Genomic DNA, 17215 nt, shown 5'->3' on the forward strand with positions numbered 1-17215 from the left:
GGCTTCACTGGGGGAGCTGTGTGGGGCAGCCCGGAGCCCCCCGGGTCTCGGAGCCTGGCATTGTCTCTGGGGGCACCCGGGGGGCCCGGGGATCTCGGAGGTGCCCAGGACCCTCTGGAGCTCTCCAAGCACCCCAGCCCCTCTCCTTGCAGCCACCCCCATCCCCATTTACCCCCCCGTGCAGCGCCCCGCTCCCTCCCACCCCCCCATTTCCCACTCCCACCAAGGCAGAGGCGAGCCGGGTGTTGTGCTTTTATTGCTGGGCTGGGGGTGCAGGGAACCGGGGAGCCGTGGGGTCCTCCTCCACCACCACACACAGGAGGGGAGCGTCCAGGAGGGGACATCAGCGCTTGGAGAAATCCCCCCCTGCGGGACAGGGCGGTGAGGAGAGGCCGGGGACGGAGCGAGGGGGTCCCGGGGCTGCTCAGGACCCCCACGCCAGCCCCCCCGGCCCCTGCTCACCCTGGCAGCTGCTGCACTCGCAGCTGTGGATGACGGGCAGCACCACGGGCTCCGCCGTGCCGCCGGCGCAGGGCAGGCTGAGGATGCGGACGGGGCTGGCGGGGTCCAGGCGGTAGCTGCAGCACTCGCACAGCGTCTGCAGGTACGGCTCCTGCACGGCCGCACCGTCACCGCGCTGCGCACCACGAGACCCCCCCGGCACCACGAGACCCCCCCGGCACCACGAGACCCCCCCAGCACCAAGAGACCCCCAGCACCAAGAGACCCCCGGTGCCGCGAGACCCCTGGTGCCACAAGACCCCCAGCACCATGAGACCCCCAGCACCCTGAGACCCCCAGCACCATGAGACCCCCAGTGCCACAAGAACCCCAGCACCCCGAGACCCCTGTCATCACGAGACCCCCGGCACCCTGAGACCCCCAGCACCCCGAGACCCCCAGCACCACGAGACCCCCAGCACCACGAGACCCCCGTCACACCAAGACCGCCAGCACCCTGAGACCCCCGGTACCCCAAGACCCCCACTGCCACGAGACCCCCAGCACCATGAGACCCCTGGCACCCTGAGACCCCCGGCACCATGAGTCCCCTGGCATCCCAGGACCCCTGGCACCCCGAGACCCCCAGTACCCTGAGACCCCCAGCACCATGAGACCCCCAGCACCACGAGGGGGGGTGAGGGTAGGGGATGGAGGGGGGGGTCTCACCTCGGGGGTGACGGCGGTGCGGGAGCGGCAGCGCCCGCTGCAGAAGCTGACCTGCACCCCGGGCAGGGAGCAGGGCCCCTTGGTGATGTTGCGCAGCTCGGTGAAGAGCCGGCACATGGAGGATGGCTCCTCTGCAAGGAGAGGGGGGGGAGGCAGAGCTGGAGCACCCCCGTGGCCGCCTGGCCAGCCCCATGTGGGTGGGGGGGTCCCAAGATTTGGGGCAGAGCCTTGAGGGGGGGGGTCTCTGGGAGGACCCTTACCCGGCCACTCCATCCTGCAGACGGGGCAGCAGCGTTCTGGCTCCTTCACCTTCACCTCGCCCTGCAGAGACAGCGGCATCAGCCTCTCCCAGAGCCCCGGGGGGGGCATCTGGGGGGGCTGCTGGGGGGCTGCTGGGTGGGCTGGGGCTGTACCTCGGGGCAGGAGAGCGGGGGGCAGCCGTCCGTGCAGGCAGCCCTGCCCTCCACGCAGCGGCACCTCGCGCACTCCTCCTGCCACTCGCTGCCGGGCTGGGGGGGAGGAAGAGGGTGAGCAGTGCAAGGTGGGGGGGGGTCCCCAGGCTCCCCCAGGCTCCCCCAGGCTCCCCCAGGTACCCGCAAGTGGCCGTGGCCCTGCTCACCTCGTGGATTTGCCCCCGGTGCAGGCACTCGCAGAGCGCGGCGGGCACGCAGCGGCCGCTGCTGTTGCGGTAGCGGCCGGGCTCGCAGGCGCAGCCGGGGGCTGGGGCCGTGCTGCAGCCAGGGGGGGCCTCACCGGGGATGTCCGTGCAGCTCTGATCGCAGCCGGGGGGCACCCCGGGGCCCTGCACCCCGGGGTCCTGCCAGCGCTCACCCTCCGGGCAGGCTGGGGGTGGTGCAGGACACGTCACCGGCACCGGCCACGCACCGGCCGTGCCCTCGGGCATGTGGCAAGCAAGGTGGCTCAGCCGGTGGAGGACAAACCCAGCGGGGTGCTTGGGCACTGCCAGTGCTTCTGAAGCCCCCTCTGGGGCTGGCATCCCACGGGTGACAGCTCTGCCCCTTCCCTCGCTGCCCCCCCGGTGTCCCCAGGGCTGGCTGAGACCTCGTGGAGCGACGTCCCCATAGCCGGACCCACCGTGGTGCCTCGTCCCCCACCGTCCCCAGCCACCTCCCTGGGACATTTGGGGGCACTCACCGCAGTCGGGGAGGCTGCAGGGAGCCCGGCGCAGGGGGGGCCCCAGGCACTCTGCCCCCTCGTAGAGGCGCTGCCGGAGGGGGTGCCTGCGGGAGAGCCGCTCGCCCGCCCCGCACGTCACCGAGCAGGGGGACCAGGGCGACCACGGGGACCACAGGCAGTCCACTGCAGGGAGGGGGGGACACAAGCAGGGCCCGGCTGTGGCACGGGGACCACGGCACGGGCACGGGGACAGGGACGGAGGGTGTTGTCTCACCACTGCAGTCCTCCTGGGAGCAGTTGAAGGCGCCGCGGACACAGACGCTGGGGACAGAGCGCGGCTCAGAGCCCACCCAGACCCCGGCACCCCCCAACGTGGGTCTGGGGGGGTTCCGTGGGGTGGGGGGCACCCACCAGCTGTTGCAGCGGTGCCGCAGGAGGCTGCCTGGTGCGTGCTCCTGCTCCTGCTCCTCCTTGGAGAGGTTGAGTGCCCAGGGCACGGCGGGGGCCAGCACGCAGCGGCACCGCTCGGGGGGCACGCAGGCGCCGTCCTGCAGCACCTGCGGGTGAGGGGGGAACCCTGAGGCCGCTGCCCCGACCCAAACCCACGTCCCCCGTGCCCCCGGGGGCTGCGGCAGGACCCCACCTGTCCGTGAGGGCAGGAGCAGCCGGGCTGGCAGGGCTGCTGCAGGCACTGCGTCCCCGGGCGGAGGTGGGCGCAGGAGCGGGGGCAGGCGTTGGCGCAGTCCCCGTACACCAGGCTGTGGGGGCACCCTGCGGGGCACGGGTGGGGGCTGGAGTCAGCGGGGACGGGCAAATCCCACCGCCCCCAGACCCCTGGGACCCTCCGTGGGGTGCCCACGCTGGGGCTGCCCTACCCGGGGTGCAGTTGTGGGCGTTGCAGACGCGGAGCTGCCGCAGCACCGGGAGCGGGCACGGCTCCTCCTCGCCTCCCTGCAGCTCCCGGCGCCTCTCCGAGCTGCCCCCTCCGCAGCTGGCACTGCAGGGGCTCCAGGGGGACCAGGGGCTCAGCTGGCAGCCGGCTGCGGGGGGCAGAAGGGGGTCAGCGCCACCCCAACACCCTGCCAGGCCCTGCCCGGTGCCGGTGGCGATGCTGGGGGTGCCGGCGGGCGCTCACCGGGGCAGGGCTGGGGGCTGCACTCGGCGGTCTCCCGGGTACCGGTGTCCGTGCAGGGCACCCCCCCGGGGCTCGGCAGGCAGGAGCGGTGCCGGGAGGTGCGGCCGCCCCCGCAGCTGCTGGAGCAGGGGCTCCAGGAAGCCCAGGGCCCGTAGGACGGGCATGGCAGCACCGGGCACGCCAAGGTCCCGTTCACACAGGTGCTGAAACCGGAGAGGGGCTGCGTGAGGAGGGGGCCCCGAGCCCAAGCACAGGGCGGTCGGTGCCCCCCGGGGCTGTGTGACGGGCACAGCACGGTCCTGCCCATGCCCCCCCTGCTGTCCCCTGTCCCCCGGCACCCACCAGTTGTGGCACTCCACCTCGGCCACCTCCCCTGGCCAGAGCTCCTGGCTGCTGTTGGCCCCGGGCAGCCCGCAGCGACATTGGGTGATGGGCACGCACGCCCCGTCCTGCAGCAGCTGCCCCGGGGGGCACCGGCACCCTGCAGGGACAGGAGGAGCCGTGCACCCATGGGCGCTGCATGCACCCAGCGGGAAAGGTGCAGGGAGGCGTGGGTGGGGGGGCCGTACCTGGCTTGCAGCCCCCCTGCACGCACTCCACGTGGGGCCAGAGGTCGGCGCAGGCGCGGGGGCAGCCGTTGGCACAGGGGGCGGCGGGCGCCTTGCCCCGGTCCTCGCACACCTCCCCTGGGGGCAGCAGCAGGGTGCTGGGGGGGGCTGGGGGCAGCCCCCGGATGGGTGGGGGTCTGGGGGTGGGATGGGATGGGATGGGATGGGATGGGATGGGGATGGGGATGGGGATGGGGATGGGATGGGATGGGATGGGATGGGGATGGGGATGGGGATGGGATGGGGATGGGATGGGATGGGATGGGGATGGGGATGGGATGGGGATGGGATGGGGATGGGATGGGGATGGGGATGGGATGGGGATGGGATGGGGATGGGGATGGGATGGGGATGGGATGGGATGGGATGGGGACATTACCAGGGCAGACAGCAGTGTTGCAGCTCTCGCTCTGTGACCATGCCCCCGGGCAGTGCCCGCTGCCCGCCGGGTTCTGGCGGTGTCGGTGGCGCAGGCGGTGTCCCCCGCTGCAGGGCTGCTGGCAGGGTCCCCAGGGCCCCCAGGGGCTCCAGAGGCAGAGCTCTGCGGGACGAGGGCGTCACCCACCTGCAGCGGGGACCCCTCAGCCCCTCACCCCGCAGCACCCCCGGTACCTCGGCACACGTGGGGGTCGGGGCAGAGCCGCTCCTGGCGCAGCTCCGCCGTGCAAGCAGCCGCATCGCCAGCCCAGGGCAGGCCGGTTTCGGGGTCCAGGCAGGCTCGGTAGCGGTGCTGCCGCGAAACCTGGGGCACCACGTCCCCCGGAGCCTCCTCGGGATGGGGCAGGGGCAGGCAGGGGCTGCAGGGTCCCCACTCCGACCAGGGGCTCAGCGGGAGCAGCCCTGCGGGGACACGGAGCTGCTGGGGGGGTGGGAGCCCCCTGGGTGCCCCGCAGGGGTTATGGGACCACGGGCACAGCCCATGGGGCAGGAGGATCCGGGGGTCCCGTCCCAGTATCGGGGGGCACACTCACCCTGGCAGCCCTCGCTGCTGCACCGCAGGGCCCCGTCCTGGCACACGCTGCGAGGAAACGGCGGTGAGCCCCCGGCACCCACGGCCCCCCATGTGTGGGGGCGACCCCCGGCCCCCCCAGCAGCCCCCTCTCACCACTTCTTGCAGCCCAGCAGGACGGTGCTCCCCGCAGGCAGGGCCACGGGGCCGCCGGAGCCGTTGGTGTGCAGGCAGTCGCACTGCTCGGGGGGCACGCAGGCTCCGCGCTGCTCCAGCAACCCCTGCCCGGACAGGGGGATGTGGAGGGGGGCACATGGGGTGTGCCCTCAGCATCCCCATGCAGCATCCCCATAAAGTCCCCGCAAAGTCCCCAGTGTCCCCCCAGCCATCCATTTGCACCCAGGGCACCCTGCGGGCACCAGGCTCTTCCCAAGCCCTCCCTGACCCCACAGAGCCCACCCGGGTGGCCCCCACCCCACAAAACCCACCCCATCCACCCCTTCCTGCCCTTGCCTGGGGGCAGAAGCAGCCGGGCAGGCAGCGGGGCAGGGCCGGGCAGAGCTGCGGGCGCTGCAGGGAGGAGCAGAGCCGGGCACAGGGGGGGGCGCAGGGCTGGAACTCGAAGGGGGGCTCACAGCTGGAGTCTGCGGGGAGAGGGGACGCTTCGGACACCCCCGGAGGCACCAGGACGGGCAGGGGCAGGGCAGGAGGCAGGGGCAGGAAGGTTTGGGGAGGGTGAGGGCACCGGGCAGTGCCAGCACAGGAGGGTCCCCGGCAGCCCCCTCCTCACCCGAGCACCCCGAGGTGTCGCAGTCGCGGAGCTCCCCGTCCAGCCCCACGCAGGTGCCGGGGCCGTGCCGGTGCCGGTGCCGGTGCCGCAGCGGGGAGCTGCAGGAGCAGGGGCTCCAGGGGCTCCAGGGGCTCCAGGAACACTCGTCTGGGGCAGAGAGGGGACGAGGGTGAGGGCTGGGGACGAGCCCACCGCCCCCTGCCCCTGCCCACCCCCCTTACCTGGGCAGGGCTGCAGGTAGCAAGCCTCCAGCTCCCGGCGCAGGCTGGCACCAGCCCCGGCGCTGTCGTTGCAGGGGGCACCGGGGGTCCCGGGGGCTGGGCAGGGGCAGGAACCCTCCCGGGTGGCCAGGCCGGTGCCGCAGGTGTGGGAACAGGGGCTCCACGCGCCCCACGTGCACTGCTCGGGCCCTGGGATGGCGAGGTGGCACGTCACGGGGCACCGTGTCCCCCCCGTCCCCTCCGCCCCCCGCCTGGCCCCAGGAGGCTGGCAGGGGGCTGGGGATTTGCGCCCAGGGGTGCGCAGCACTCACCGGCACAGGGGGTGTCCCTGCAGACCGTGCCCTCCGGGGTGCAGGTGCTGCGGGAGGGGACAGGGAAGAGGGTGCCATGGGGGAAGAGGGTGCCCATGGGGTACGGGGTGCCCATGGGGTAGGGGGTGCCCATAGAGCAGAGGGTGCCCACAAGACAGGGGGTGCCATGGGGTACAGGGTGCCCATGGAGTATGGGGTATCCATGGGGGCAGGGGATGCCCATGGGGCAGGGGGTGCCAACAGGATGGGGGATGCCCATGGGGAAGGGGGTGCCATGGGACAGGGGGTGCCCACGGGACAGGGGGTGCCAGGGGGTGCCCACAGGACAGGGGGTGCCCATGGGGAAGGGGGTGCCATGGGACAGGGGGTGCCCATGGGGTAGGGGATGCTAATGGGGGCAGGGGGGTGCCCACGGGGCAGGGGGTGCCCATGGGACAGCTCATACAGGAGCAGCCCCAGCCCCTCCCGGCCCCCTGCCCACGAGGACACTGACCACTGCTGGCACTCTCCCTGCCTCCACGTGTCCCCCAGCCGCCTCTCCCAGCCCTCCTGGGGGCACAGGGGCGGGCAGGGCCCCTGGGCGCAGCCCCGGCTCTCCGCGTGCTCCCCTTGGCACTCCTCATCCCACGAGCCTGACGTGGGGGTCCTGCCGGGGGACAAAGCAGGGGGGGGGGAAAACGCGTGGGGGGCAGCCCCCCGACACCGCCTTGCGGGGTCCCAGGGGCCGCGTCCCCACCTGAAGCGCGTCTGCTGGCCGTCCCCGCAGGTGACGCTGCAGGGGGGCCCAGCGGGACCAGCGGCTCCAGGAGCAGGGGGGCGGCGGGCAGGGGCGGTGGGTGCAGCGCAGGCGGCCCCCCCGGCACGTGCAGTTGTTGCAGCCGTCGTGGTGGGTGCTGCCCGGCACCCAGCCGTGGCCCTGGGCGTCGGTGCACTCGCAGTGCGCGGGGGGCACGCAGCCCCCGTCCTGCTCCAGCGTGCCTGCGGGTGGGTGGCATCAGTGCGGGGGGCCACGCCGGGCCGGGCAGTGCTCTGTGCGTGTGTGTGTGTGTGTGTGCACACGCGTGTGTGTGAGCGTGAGCTGCGTGTGCACCGTGCACAGCTCAGCCCTCAGCTGGACGTGCCCAGACCCCTCCGTGGGCGCATTCGCGGTGCGCACCCGGCGCTGCCTGCCGGCACCACGCAGGACAGAGCCCCGCTGCCACCCACGTCTCGCAGGCACCCCACAGACCTTGGGGGGCTCAGGCTCTGCCCCCTGGCACCCCCCCAAGTCCAGCACTCACCGTTGGGGCAGCGGCAGCCGGGCTCGCAGCGCTCCTCGTCCCCGCAGGCGATGCCCTCCTGCAGGTCCTCGCAGCGCCGCGGGCAGCGGTTGGCACAAGGCACCAGGGCCATGCCGGGGGGGCAGCCGGCCCCTGGGAGGGGGGCACAAATCAGCACAGCACCAGGGACCCCTTCCCCATCCCCGTCCCCGTCCCCCCGGCTCCCTACCGCAGGGCTGGGGGTTGCAGAGCCGCAGGTGGTGCCGCTCTCCCGGGCAGCGCTGCCCCCCGTTCTTGGGGGGGGGACGGGTGCAGGAGCGGGAGCGCACGGCGCGGCCCCCCCCGCACGTCCTGTCACAGCGGGACCAGGGGCTCCAGGCCGACCAGGCGCCGTCCACTGCCACGGGGGGGGGGGACACGAGGGGGTGGGCGTCACATCCAGGTGCCCAGCCAGGGCCAGGAAAAGCCCCCGGGGTGCTGGGGACCCTCCCTGGGGTGCTGGGGACCCCCTCCCTGGGGTGCTGGGGACCCTCCCTGGGGTGCTGGGGACCCCCTCCCACCTTTACAAGCCTGGAGGTTGCAGAAGCGTCGCTGCACGTAGGCGCTGAGGATGCCCGGGGCACCATCGGCCCCCCGTGCCGGGGGGGCTGTAGGCACGCAGGCGCTGCTGCACCCCCACGCCGCAGCTGCGGGAGCACTCGGCCCACGGACCCCACGGCGTCCACGAGCAGTTCAGGCCGGCACAGTCCTCGCCCTGGCACGGGGGGACGTCTGCGGGGACATGGGGACAAGGCGCATGGCACCACCCGTGGCTGCGCCGCTGGGTGCTGGGTAGGGGCGCAGGGGACGGTGCCCGGCCCCCGGGCAGTGGGGCAGGGCCCCGGCCCCACCTGAGCAGTGGGGCAGGTTGCAGGGCTGCTCCTGGAAGCTCTCCCCGCTGCAGTTGGCGGCCCCGCTGCAGAGGCGCTCGCGGCTCTTGGTGGCCGGGCGCTCGGGGCGGGTGCAGGTTTTGGAGCAGGGGCTCCAGGGGGACCAGGGGCCGAAGCCCTCCTCTTCCTCAGCACCTGCGCAGGGCGGGGGGGTTGGGAGCAGGGCTGGGGCTTGCCAGGAGCACGAGGCTCCCCCGGTCCCAGAGCCCAGCTCCAGGAAGGGGCCCCCATAACACCCAGGGCAGCGAGACCCCCCCATGGCACAGCCCTCACCTGGGACACCGGGGCTGGGCTCCTTCGTGGGGACGGCCACGGCTGCAGGGAGCAGAGCAGGCGGTGACACCCCCGCACCCCCAGCCCCGTGCCCACATGGGTCCGGTCCCCGTGGGGCAGCCGGACCCCCGGCAGGGCGAGGGGAGGGGGCTGTGACCCACCGGGGCACTCGGGGCTCTGGCAGTACTTGCTGTCGGAGCGGGGCCCGGCGCAGTCGCGGCCCCCCCGGGCAGGGGGGGGGCTGGTGCAGCCCCTCTGCCGCGTCCTCACCCCCAGGCCCCCGCAGCTCCGTGAGCAGCTGCTCCAGGGACCCCAGGGCGCGAAGCCCCCGTCCCGCGGGCACAGGGGCTGCGAGCAGTTCAGCCGGCCGTGGAGGCAGGTGCTGGGCGAGAAGGGGCTGGGTGAGACTGGGAAGGGGCAGGGGAAGGGGCTGGGATGGGGATGGGGACGGGGAGGGGAGCAGGGTGCGTGGGGAGGGGTCCCCCGGCGCTCACCAGGTGGTGCAGGAGGAGTGCAGGGTGCTGCCGGGGGGCACCTCCTGGTCCAGCGTCAGGGGCGGCCCCTGGGTGCCCAGGAGGGTGGGGGTCTCCTGGGGGTCCGCGGAGCTGTTCTGGAGCTCCCGCAGGACCTCGGCCGTCAGCACGCAGGGACACTCCTGCACGGGGCATCGGCATCGTGCCCGCAGCCCCAGGGAGCCCCCATGGCACCGGGGGGCACCCAGAGCCCTGCGCACCCACTCCAGGAGCACCCCAGGAGCAGGGCGAGCCCACACCACGAGGCACCCATGGGTGCGCAGGCAGCACAGGGGACGCAGCCAGGGGCTTTTAGGGGAGGGGAAGGGGCACGGGACCCCCGGGTGTGGGGAGGGGGGGTGGGCACTGACCTGCAGGCAGTGCCCGTGGTGCAGCAGGGTGCCGGCGGGGCAGTGGCAGCCCTCCTGGCACCCCCCAGGGAAGCAGGCGATGTGGCCGGCGAGGTGGGCGCAGCTGTAGGGGCAGCCCTCGCCCTGCTGGCACTCGCGGTACAGCCGCCCCCCCGGGCAGCCCGCCTCTGCGTGGGGACGGGGGTGAGGACTGTGCCGTGGGGGTCCTGGAGCCCCTGCGCCCTCCCCACTCCACCAGCAGCCGCAGCCCCGGCTCGTGCGCAGGGACGTGGTTTGGGGGTGCCACCCCGTGCCTCTCCATCCACCCCGTGCCACCCCAAGGACCCCATGTGCCACCCAGTGTCCCTCCATCCACATTGTGTCACCTCTTCCTATTAATGCCACCCCGTGGACCCCATGACACCCTGTGCCACCCCATGCCCCTCTATCCACCCCCTGCCACCCCAAGAACCCCGTGTGCCACCCCATGCCCCTCCATTCACCCCTTGCCACCCCTTCCAATTAATGCCACCCCAAGGACCCCATGTGCCACCCCATGCCCCTCCATAGACCCCTTGCCACCCCATCCACCCCGTGCCACCCAAAAGACCCCAAGTGCCACCCCGTGCCCTTCCATCCACCCTGTGCCAGCCCTTCCCATTAAAGCCACCCCAAGGACCCTGCGCCACCCTACACACCCCACACAGCTCCACCCCCCACCCCACACAGCTCCATCCCCTCCGTGCCACCCCGAGGACCCCCGGGCAGGGCAGGGCACTCACCCCGACACACGTGGGTGTTGCAGGTCTTGCTCTGTAGGGCCAGCCCCGGGCACCCCCCTGGTGGGGGGCAGTCCCGCCGGCGGAGCTGCTCGCCCCCACCGCAGGAGACGCTGCAGGGCCCCCACGGGGACCACTCGCCCCACGGCTCCTCTTCTGCAGCACAGGGGAAGCAACGTGGGGCACGGGGGGACCCCGAGGGATGTGAGCAGCACCCACGGTGGCACCAGCACCCACACCCCGTGGGGAAAGAGCCCTGGGCAGGACCTGCGCTGCCCCAGCTGGATCACCAACACCACACTGCACTGCACCATGTGGCACTGCACAGCACCACGCTGTGCCACGCAGCTCCATGGGGCAAAGACCAGCAGCTCGTGGCACGGCACGGCACGGCACTGCACCAAACTGCACGGCACGGCACGGCACGGCACAGCACCACACTGCATGGCACAGCGCTGCACAGCACCACACTGCATGGCACGGCACGGCACCCCCAGCAGGGCAGCACATGGTGCCACACACCATCCTACAGGCATCCCGTCCCCATGCCACCCCGCACACCCTATGCCATCCTGTGCACCCCATGCACCCCGTGCACCCACCCCATGCACCCCAAGCCCCCCATTCACCCACCCCATGGCCCCGTTCACCCTATGCCCCCCGATCACCCACCCCACGTGCCCCGTGCCCCCCGGCCGTGCCGCTGTCCCCACCTGGGCATCCCTCGGTGGCAGGGCAGGGCCGCTGGCGCTGGCTGTGCCCAGGGCATCCCCGGCCCCCGTGCTGCGGTGCGGGGTTGCTGCAGTGCCGGGAGGATGCCTGGGTGCCGGCACTGCAGCCGGGGGAGCAACGGGACCAGGGCCCCCACGGGCTCCAGCCCCCGTCCACGCGGCACTCGGGGTCGGCGCGGCACCGCAGCGCCCCGGCCTCACACGTGCTGGGGGATAGGGGGACGGGGACAGGGGTCAGGGCTGGTCGGGGGGCTCCTCCTGTGCCACCCCAATGCAAAGGGATGGCCCCGTGGGGTTCCCTGTTGGGGCTGGGTGTGGGGTCGGGGGCACTCACCAGTTCTGGCAGGGTCTCCGCAAGGTCTCACCCGGCTGCAGCTCCTGCTCGGGGTCGGCCCCGTCCCAGCTCCCCTCCTCGGGGGTCCCTGCGGGGGGGCGCAGCCTTTGCCCCCAGCCCCACCCTGCCCAGCACCTCCTGTGCCGTCCCTGTGTCCTTGGCACATCCCTGTTCCTGCGCCCCTGCCACCCCATTAATACCCTACACCCCATCCCTGTCACCCCATTGCACCCTCTAGCCCATCCCCATCACCCTATTACGCCCTGAACCCCATCCCCATCACCCTATTATGCCCTGTACCCCATCCCTGCCACCCCACAGCACCCTGCACCCCATCCCTATCACCCTATTACACCCTGTCCCCTATCCCCACTACCCCAGGCACCCTGCGCCCCATCCCCACCACCCTATTATGCCCTGTACCCCATCCCTTCCACCCCAGGCACCCTGCACCCATCCCCATCACTCTGTTAACACCCTGTACCCCATCCCAAGAACCCCCCAGCACCCTACACCCACCCCCACACCCTATCTCACCCTGTACCCCCTCCCTGCCACCCCGTGCACCCCGCGCCCATCCCCACCACCCAGGGGCACCCAGCGCCCTCCCCCCTTTTCCACCCCGTCCCCGCACCCCGTGGGCAGCGGCAGCGCTCCGGGGGGACGCAGGCACCGTCCTGCAGCAGGCGGCCGGGGGGGCAGGCGCAGGCGGGCTGGCAGCGGGGTCCGTCCAGGCAGGCCGTGTCCTCCCGCAGGTCCGAGCAGGAGCGGGGACAAGGCTTGCCGCAGGACAGGGCCACCAGGTCCCCGCCGCACCCTGCGGGCAGCGGGCACGTCCCAGGGGGCCGGGGATGGGGCACGCATGGCCCCACTGTGCGGGGGGTTGGAGGGGGTTTTGGGGAGGGGTCCATGCGCCCCGGTGCCGTGTGGGCTCACCTTGGCAGCCGGTGGCACCCCGCGGGCAGGGCCGGCTCTGTCGCGCCTCGCCGGCACAGGGCCGGCCACCGGAGCGTGCCGGGGGTCCGGAGCAGGAGCGGGTGCGCACAGCCAGCCCCCCGCAGCCCCCACACGGTGACCACGGCCCCCAGGAGCCCCAGACCCCATCCTCTGAGAGCAGGAGAGAGAGCGAGACGGGCACTGAGCCGTGGGGTCACCCCACACCATGCCCCCTGCGCCCCCCACCCCGATACCCACCGAGGCAGGGGGGGGCGTTGGGGCACTCCTTGCGCTGCAGCTGGGTCCCGGCGGCCCCGAGCCCCTCCTGCCCCCCGGGGCAGCCCGGGCCCCCCTGCTGTGGTGCGGGGCAGGAGCAGGCGCGGTGCCGCGTGGAGCTCTCCTCACCGCACGTCCTCGAGCACGGCGTCCACGGGGACCACTCGCACCAGCCGCCGGGCACTGTGGGGTTATGGGGGGTGTTTGTGGTGTCCCTCACGTGGGGACAGCCCCGTCCCCATCCCTTGCCCCCTTTTGGGCACCCACCAGGGCAGGGCACGCCGGTGCAGAGCAGCTTCCCCTGGGTGCAGGTGCTGTGGGGTAGAGCAGTGATGGGGATGGGATGGGATGGGATGGGATGGGATGGGATGGGGATGGGGATGGGGATGGGGATGGGGATGGGATGGGATGGGGATGGGATGGGATGGGATGGGATGGGATGGGATGGGATGGGATGGGGATGGGGATGGGATGGGGATGGGATGGGGATGGGATGGGATGGGATGGGATGGGATGGGATGGGATGGGATGGGATGGGATGGGATGGGATGGGATGGGGATGGGATGGGGATGGGATGGGGATGGGGATGGGGATGGGATGGGGATGGGATGGGGATGGGGATGGGGATGGGGATGGGGATGGGATGGGATGGGATGGGGATGGGACGAAATGGGGATGGGATGGGATGGGATGGGATGGGATGGGGATGGGATGGGGATGGGATGGGATGGGATGGGATGGGGATGGGGATGGGATGGGATGGGGATGAGGCAGTCAGGCTCCTCGGGTGCCCCTGCCACCCCATCCCATCCCATCCCTGCTGACCAGTTGTTGCAGCCGTCCCCTCGGGGCTCACTGTGGCCGGGCGGGTGCCGCTGCCCGGTGCGGAGGTCGAGGCAGGAGCAGTTCTCGGGGGCCACGCACTCCGTGCCCGCCGCGTCCAGCAGCGCGCCCCCGGTGCAGTAGCAGCCGGGCTGGCAGCGCCAGGCGCAGTGCTGGGACCCGCAGAGGTCAGGGAGCTGGGGACCCCGGCGGGGTTGGGGGGCTCGGGGGATGTTGGCGGGGGGGGGTCAGGGCTCACCGAGATGTCATCGCAGGAGCGGGGACAGGGGGGGCCGCAGGGGCTGAACACCGAGCCCGGCACCGCGGCGCAGTCGGGAGCTGCAGCAGGATGGGGACATCAGCACGGGACCCCCTGTGTCCCCCACGTCCCCCCCCGGCCCCCCAGCTCACCGGGGCACTCCTGGGTGCCGCAGGGCTCCAGCTGCACGGGGGGGCCCTCGCAGAAGTCCCCCTGGCCCTGGGGTGTGGGGTTGGAGCAGGCACGGCTCCGGCTGCGCACGCCGGCCCCGCAGCTCCGGCTGCAGCCGCTCCAGGGGCTCCAGGGGCTCCAGCCACCCGGCCCTGCGGCACGGGGGGGCTGCTCAGCACCTGGAACGTCCCCCCAAGGACCCCAGCCCCCCAGGGGGGGCTACTCACAGGCACAGGGCTGCAGGAGGCAGGGGTGCTCCTGGGACTGCGGCTCGGAGCAGGGTGCCCCGGGGCGCGGGGCGCAGAAGCGGTAGCGGCGCTGCTGGCCCGGCCCGCAGGAGGCCGAGCACTCGCTCCAGGGGGTCCAGGGGGTCCAGGGGGGCTGGGGCTCACCCTCTGCCCCGGGTAGGGGGCATCAGCGTGGGCCCCAGGAGATTTGGGGGCGCTGGTGCAGCCCGGAGCTCGCCTCGGGGCAGGTGTCCCCATTTTGGGGCACATTCTTCCTTTTTGGGGCAAATTCCCTCCTCCCCCCAGTTTGGGGCACATCACTTCCTTTAGGGGCACATCCCCCCATTTCGGATACATCCCTACCTTTTGGGGAACATCCCTCCCTTTTGGAACAGATTCCCTCTTCCCCCTCCCACAGTTTGGGGCACATCCCTCCCTTTTGGGGACAGATTCCCCCCTCCCCTCCATTTTGGGGCAGACCTTCCCTTTTGGGCACATCCCCCCATTTTGGGCACATCCCTCTTTTTTGGGGCACCTCCCTCCCTTCTGGGGTAGATTCCCCCCTCTCCCCCAGTTTGGGATACATCTCCCCCAAATTTTGGGCACATCCCTCCCTTTTTGGACATATTCCCCCCTCCCCTCCATTTTGGGGCAGATCCTCCCTTTTTGAGCACATCCCCCCATTTTGGGCACATCCCATTGTTTTGTGCACACCCCTCCATTTTGGGGCACACCCCTCCAAGTGCCACCATCCTCAGGGGACAGCAGGGTCAGGTCCCCACAGGGCCACCAGGGCAGGGTCGGGGCTGTCCCCGCAGCCACCCCACGCGCGGGGGGCACAGCAGAGGCTGGCGGGGGTCTTACCGTCACCACAAGCCACCCGGGAGCAGTTGGTGACCCGGCCGGCGATGCAGGAGCTGGGGACGGAGGGTGAAGGTTTTTTGGGGGGCAGCAGCAGCCGGGTGTCCCCCCCCCCGGGTGGGCACTGACCAGTTCTGGCAGCCCCGGGGCACGGTGTCCCCGGGCAGGTAGAGCGCGCCGTCCGTGGCACAGGGACATTCCTCCTCCGCCACGCACTCGTCATTCTGTAGGATGTGGCACCGGGATATGGCTTTGGGGGGGTCCCCACCACCCCCGTCCCCACCTCCCCGTCCCCTCTCACCAGCAGCAGGGCCCCCGGGGGGCAGGAGCAGCCGGGGTGGCAGCGCCCACTGGCCGTGGGGGCCGCGCTCAGCTCCGCGCACGAGGCCGGGACGTGGGCGCACGGCTGCCACTGCTTGCCGGGGGGGCAGACACCGGGCTCCTCGCCTGGAAGTGGGGGGGGGGGGACACAGACACCCCCTGAGCACCCCCCCAGCACTGTAGGGGGGTGTCACGGTGTTGGGGGGTGGTGGCATGGGGAGGGGGGGACACGGCTCTGCGCCCCCAGCACGCCTGTGGGGTGCGCCGGGGTGCGGCGCAGCACGGGGTGGGGTGACGAGTGACCAGAGGGTGGGGTGCTGGGGTGGATGGATGGACAGATGGACAGACAGACGGACAGACAGATGGATGGACAGACGGATGGACAGACGGACAGACAGACGGGGCTCACCAGGGCAGGGCGCGGGGTTGCAGGTGCTGAACTCGAGGCCGCGCAGCGGGGACCCCCCCCGCGTGCGGTTCCTGTAGCCGCCCCCGCAGGGCACCGAGCACCCCGACCACGGCCCCCACAGCGCCACGGCCCCTGTGTATGTGGGGGAGGTTTGGGGTGCTGCCCGGTCCTGTACTCCCTCCCCCCGGGGAGCACCCCCCAACAGGGACACCCCCCAGGAGACACCCACCTAGGGCACCCATCCCATGGAAAAGTGTCCTGGGGGGTGTCCTCTCTAGGGGCACCCACCCCAGAGAAGCCACCCCAGGGACACCCACCCCAAGGGACACCCACTCAGGAGCACCAACCCTGGGGGCTTCCCTCTGGGGGCACCCACCCCAGGGACACCCTAGGGACACCCACACCAAAGCCACCCACACACAAGGGACACCCACCCCAAAACACCCACCCGGGGGGGGCACACATCCCTGGGACACCCTCCCCAGGGACACCCCCCTGGGGACACCCCAAAGGGGACACCCCAAAGGGGATCCCCTCCCCATGGCACCTCCCTGGGGACACCCCCCTGGGGACACCCACCCCATGGCACCCTCCCCAGGGACACCCCCTGGGGACACCCCAAAGGGGACCCCCTCCCCATGGCACCCCCCCTGGGGACCCCCACCCCAGGGTCCTGGGTGCCAGGGGCTGCTCACCCCGGCAGGGCTGCAGGCTGCAGAATTCCACCTCCATGCTGGGTCCCTGGCAGGGGGGGCCCCCCTCGGCCTGGGGGGGCACCCCAGGGACCCGGTAGCGCCGCCGCGTCCCCACATCGCAGCTGCGGCTGCAGGAGCTCCAGGCCGTCCAGCTGCTCCAGCCACAGGGCACTAGGGGGGGGGTTTGGGGACTCGTTGCACCCCCCCACCCTCAGCCCTCAGCACCAGGAGGCACTGGGACCCCCCCTCATCTCCGTGACCCCCTCTGGGTCGGTACCTGGGCAGGGCTCCGTGCCGCACACCATCTCCCCGGCCACGCAGGTGCTGCACGAGAGGGGATGTGAGCAAAGAGGGGGGGGCGAAAAGCAGGGCTGGGCCCCCCCAGGACCCCTCCCAGACCCCATCCCCGGTGTGACCCCCACCAGTTGTTGCAGGCGTCGAGGGCGGCGGTGGCACCGGGCGGGTAGAGGTGGCCGCGGTGGTGGCAGGGGCAGCGTCCGGGTGGCACGCAGCTCCCGTCGTCCTGCAGCAGGAGCCCGGCGGGGCAGTGGCAGCCGGGCTGGCAGCGCGTGGCACACACCACGCCGGGCTCCAGGTCCCGGCACAGCCGCGGGCAGGGCCCCCCCTGGCTCCGGCACTCCTCGGCCGTGCGGTACCGCGTGGTGCCGGGGCACTGCGCTGCGGGGACAGCGGGCGGCAGGGCTCGGTATCGGCCCCCCCCCGTGGAGCCACAGCCCCGCATCCCGCCG

At 72.4% G+C, this 17215-nt stretch overlaps 1 protein-coding gene across 1 annotated transcript in view; it reads right to left on the bottom strand.

Moving 5' to 3' along the window:
- Positions 1–343: 343 nt before the first annotated feature.
- LOC311207101 (SCO-spondin-like) overlaps positions 344–17215 on the bottom strand; it is a gene marked incomplete at both ends in the record, with an annotated part of 34961 nt that continues 18089 nt past the window's right edge. The window contains 50 exon segments of the mRNA XM_084283000.1: positions 344–366; positions 463–613; positions 1171–1301; positions 1431–1491; positions 1584–1679; positions 1790–2013; positions 2326–2490; positions 2582–2628; positions 2719–2864; positions 2951–3078; positions 3183–3347; positions 3443–3645; positions 3785–3923; positions 4012–4128; positions 4430–4591; positions 4663–4890; positions 5022–5068; positions 5156–5280; positions 5513–5643; positions 5790–5936; positions 6011–6199; positions 6322–6368; positions 6815–6967; positions 7058–7101; positions 7103–7299; positions 7602–7733; positions 7810–7977; positions 8141–8198; positions 8200–8351; positions 8471–8674; positions 8944–9164; positions 9277–9437; positions 9666–9832; positions 10427–10579; positions 11137–11360; positions 11489–11576; positions 12123–12305; positions 12425–12595; positions 12683–12883; positions 12968–13014; positions 13527–13696; positions 13783–13862; positions 14181–14346; positions 15055–15097; positions 15171–15265; positions 15343–15488; positions 15772–15903; positions 16467–16637; positions 16744–16790; positions 16889–17144. Of these exon segments, the coding sequence (XP_084139126.1) occupies positions 344–366; positions 463–613; positions 1171–1301; positions 1431–1491; positions 1584–1679; positions 1790–2013; positions 2326–2490; positions 2582–2628; positions 2719–2864; positions 2951–3078; positions 3183–3347; positions 3443–3645; positions 3785–3923; positions 4012–4128; positions 4430–4591; positions 4663–4890; positions 5022–5068; positions 5156–5280; positions 5513–5643; positions 5790–5936; positions 6011–6199; positions 6322–6368; positions 6815–6967; positions 7058–7101; positions 7103–7299; positions 7602–7733; positions 7810–7977; positions 8141–8198; positions 8200–8351; positions 8471–8674; positions 8944–9164; positions 9277–9437; positions 9666–9832; positions 10427–10579; positions 11137–11360; positions 11489–11576; positions 12123–12305; positions 12425–12595; positions 12683–12883; positions 12968–13014; positions 13527–13696; positions 13783–13862; positions 14181–14346; positions 15055–15097; positions 15171–15265; positions 15343–15488; positions 15772–15903; positions 16467–16637; positions 16744–16790; positions 16889–17144 (6902 nt within the window).

The sequence above is a fragment of the Netta rufina genome, assembly GCF_964035555.1.
Source record: "Netta rufina genome assembly, chromosome: 2".
Classification (NCBI taxonomy): domain Eukaryota; kingdom Metazoa; phylum Chordata; class Aves; order Anseriformes; family Anatidae; genus Netta; species Netta rufina.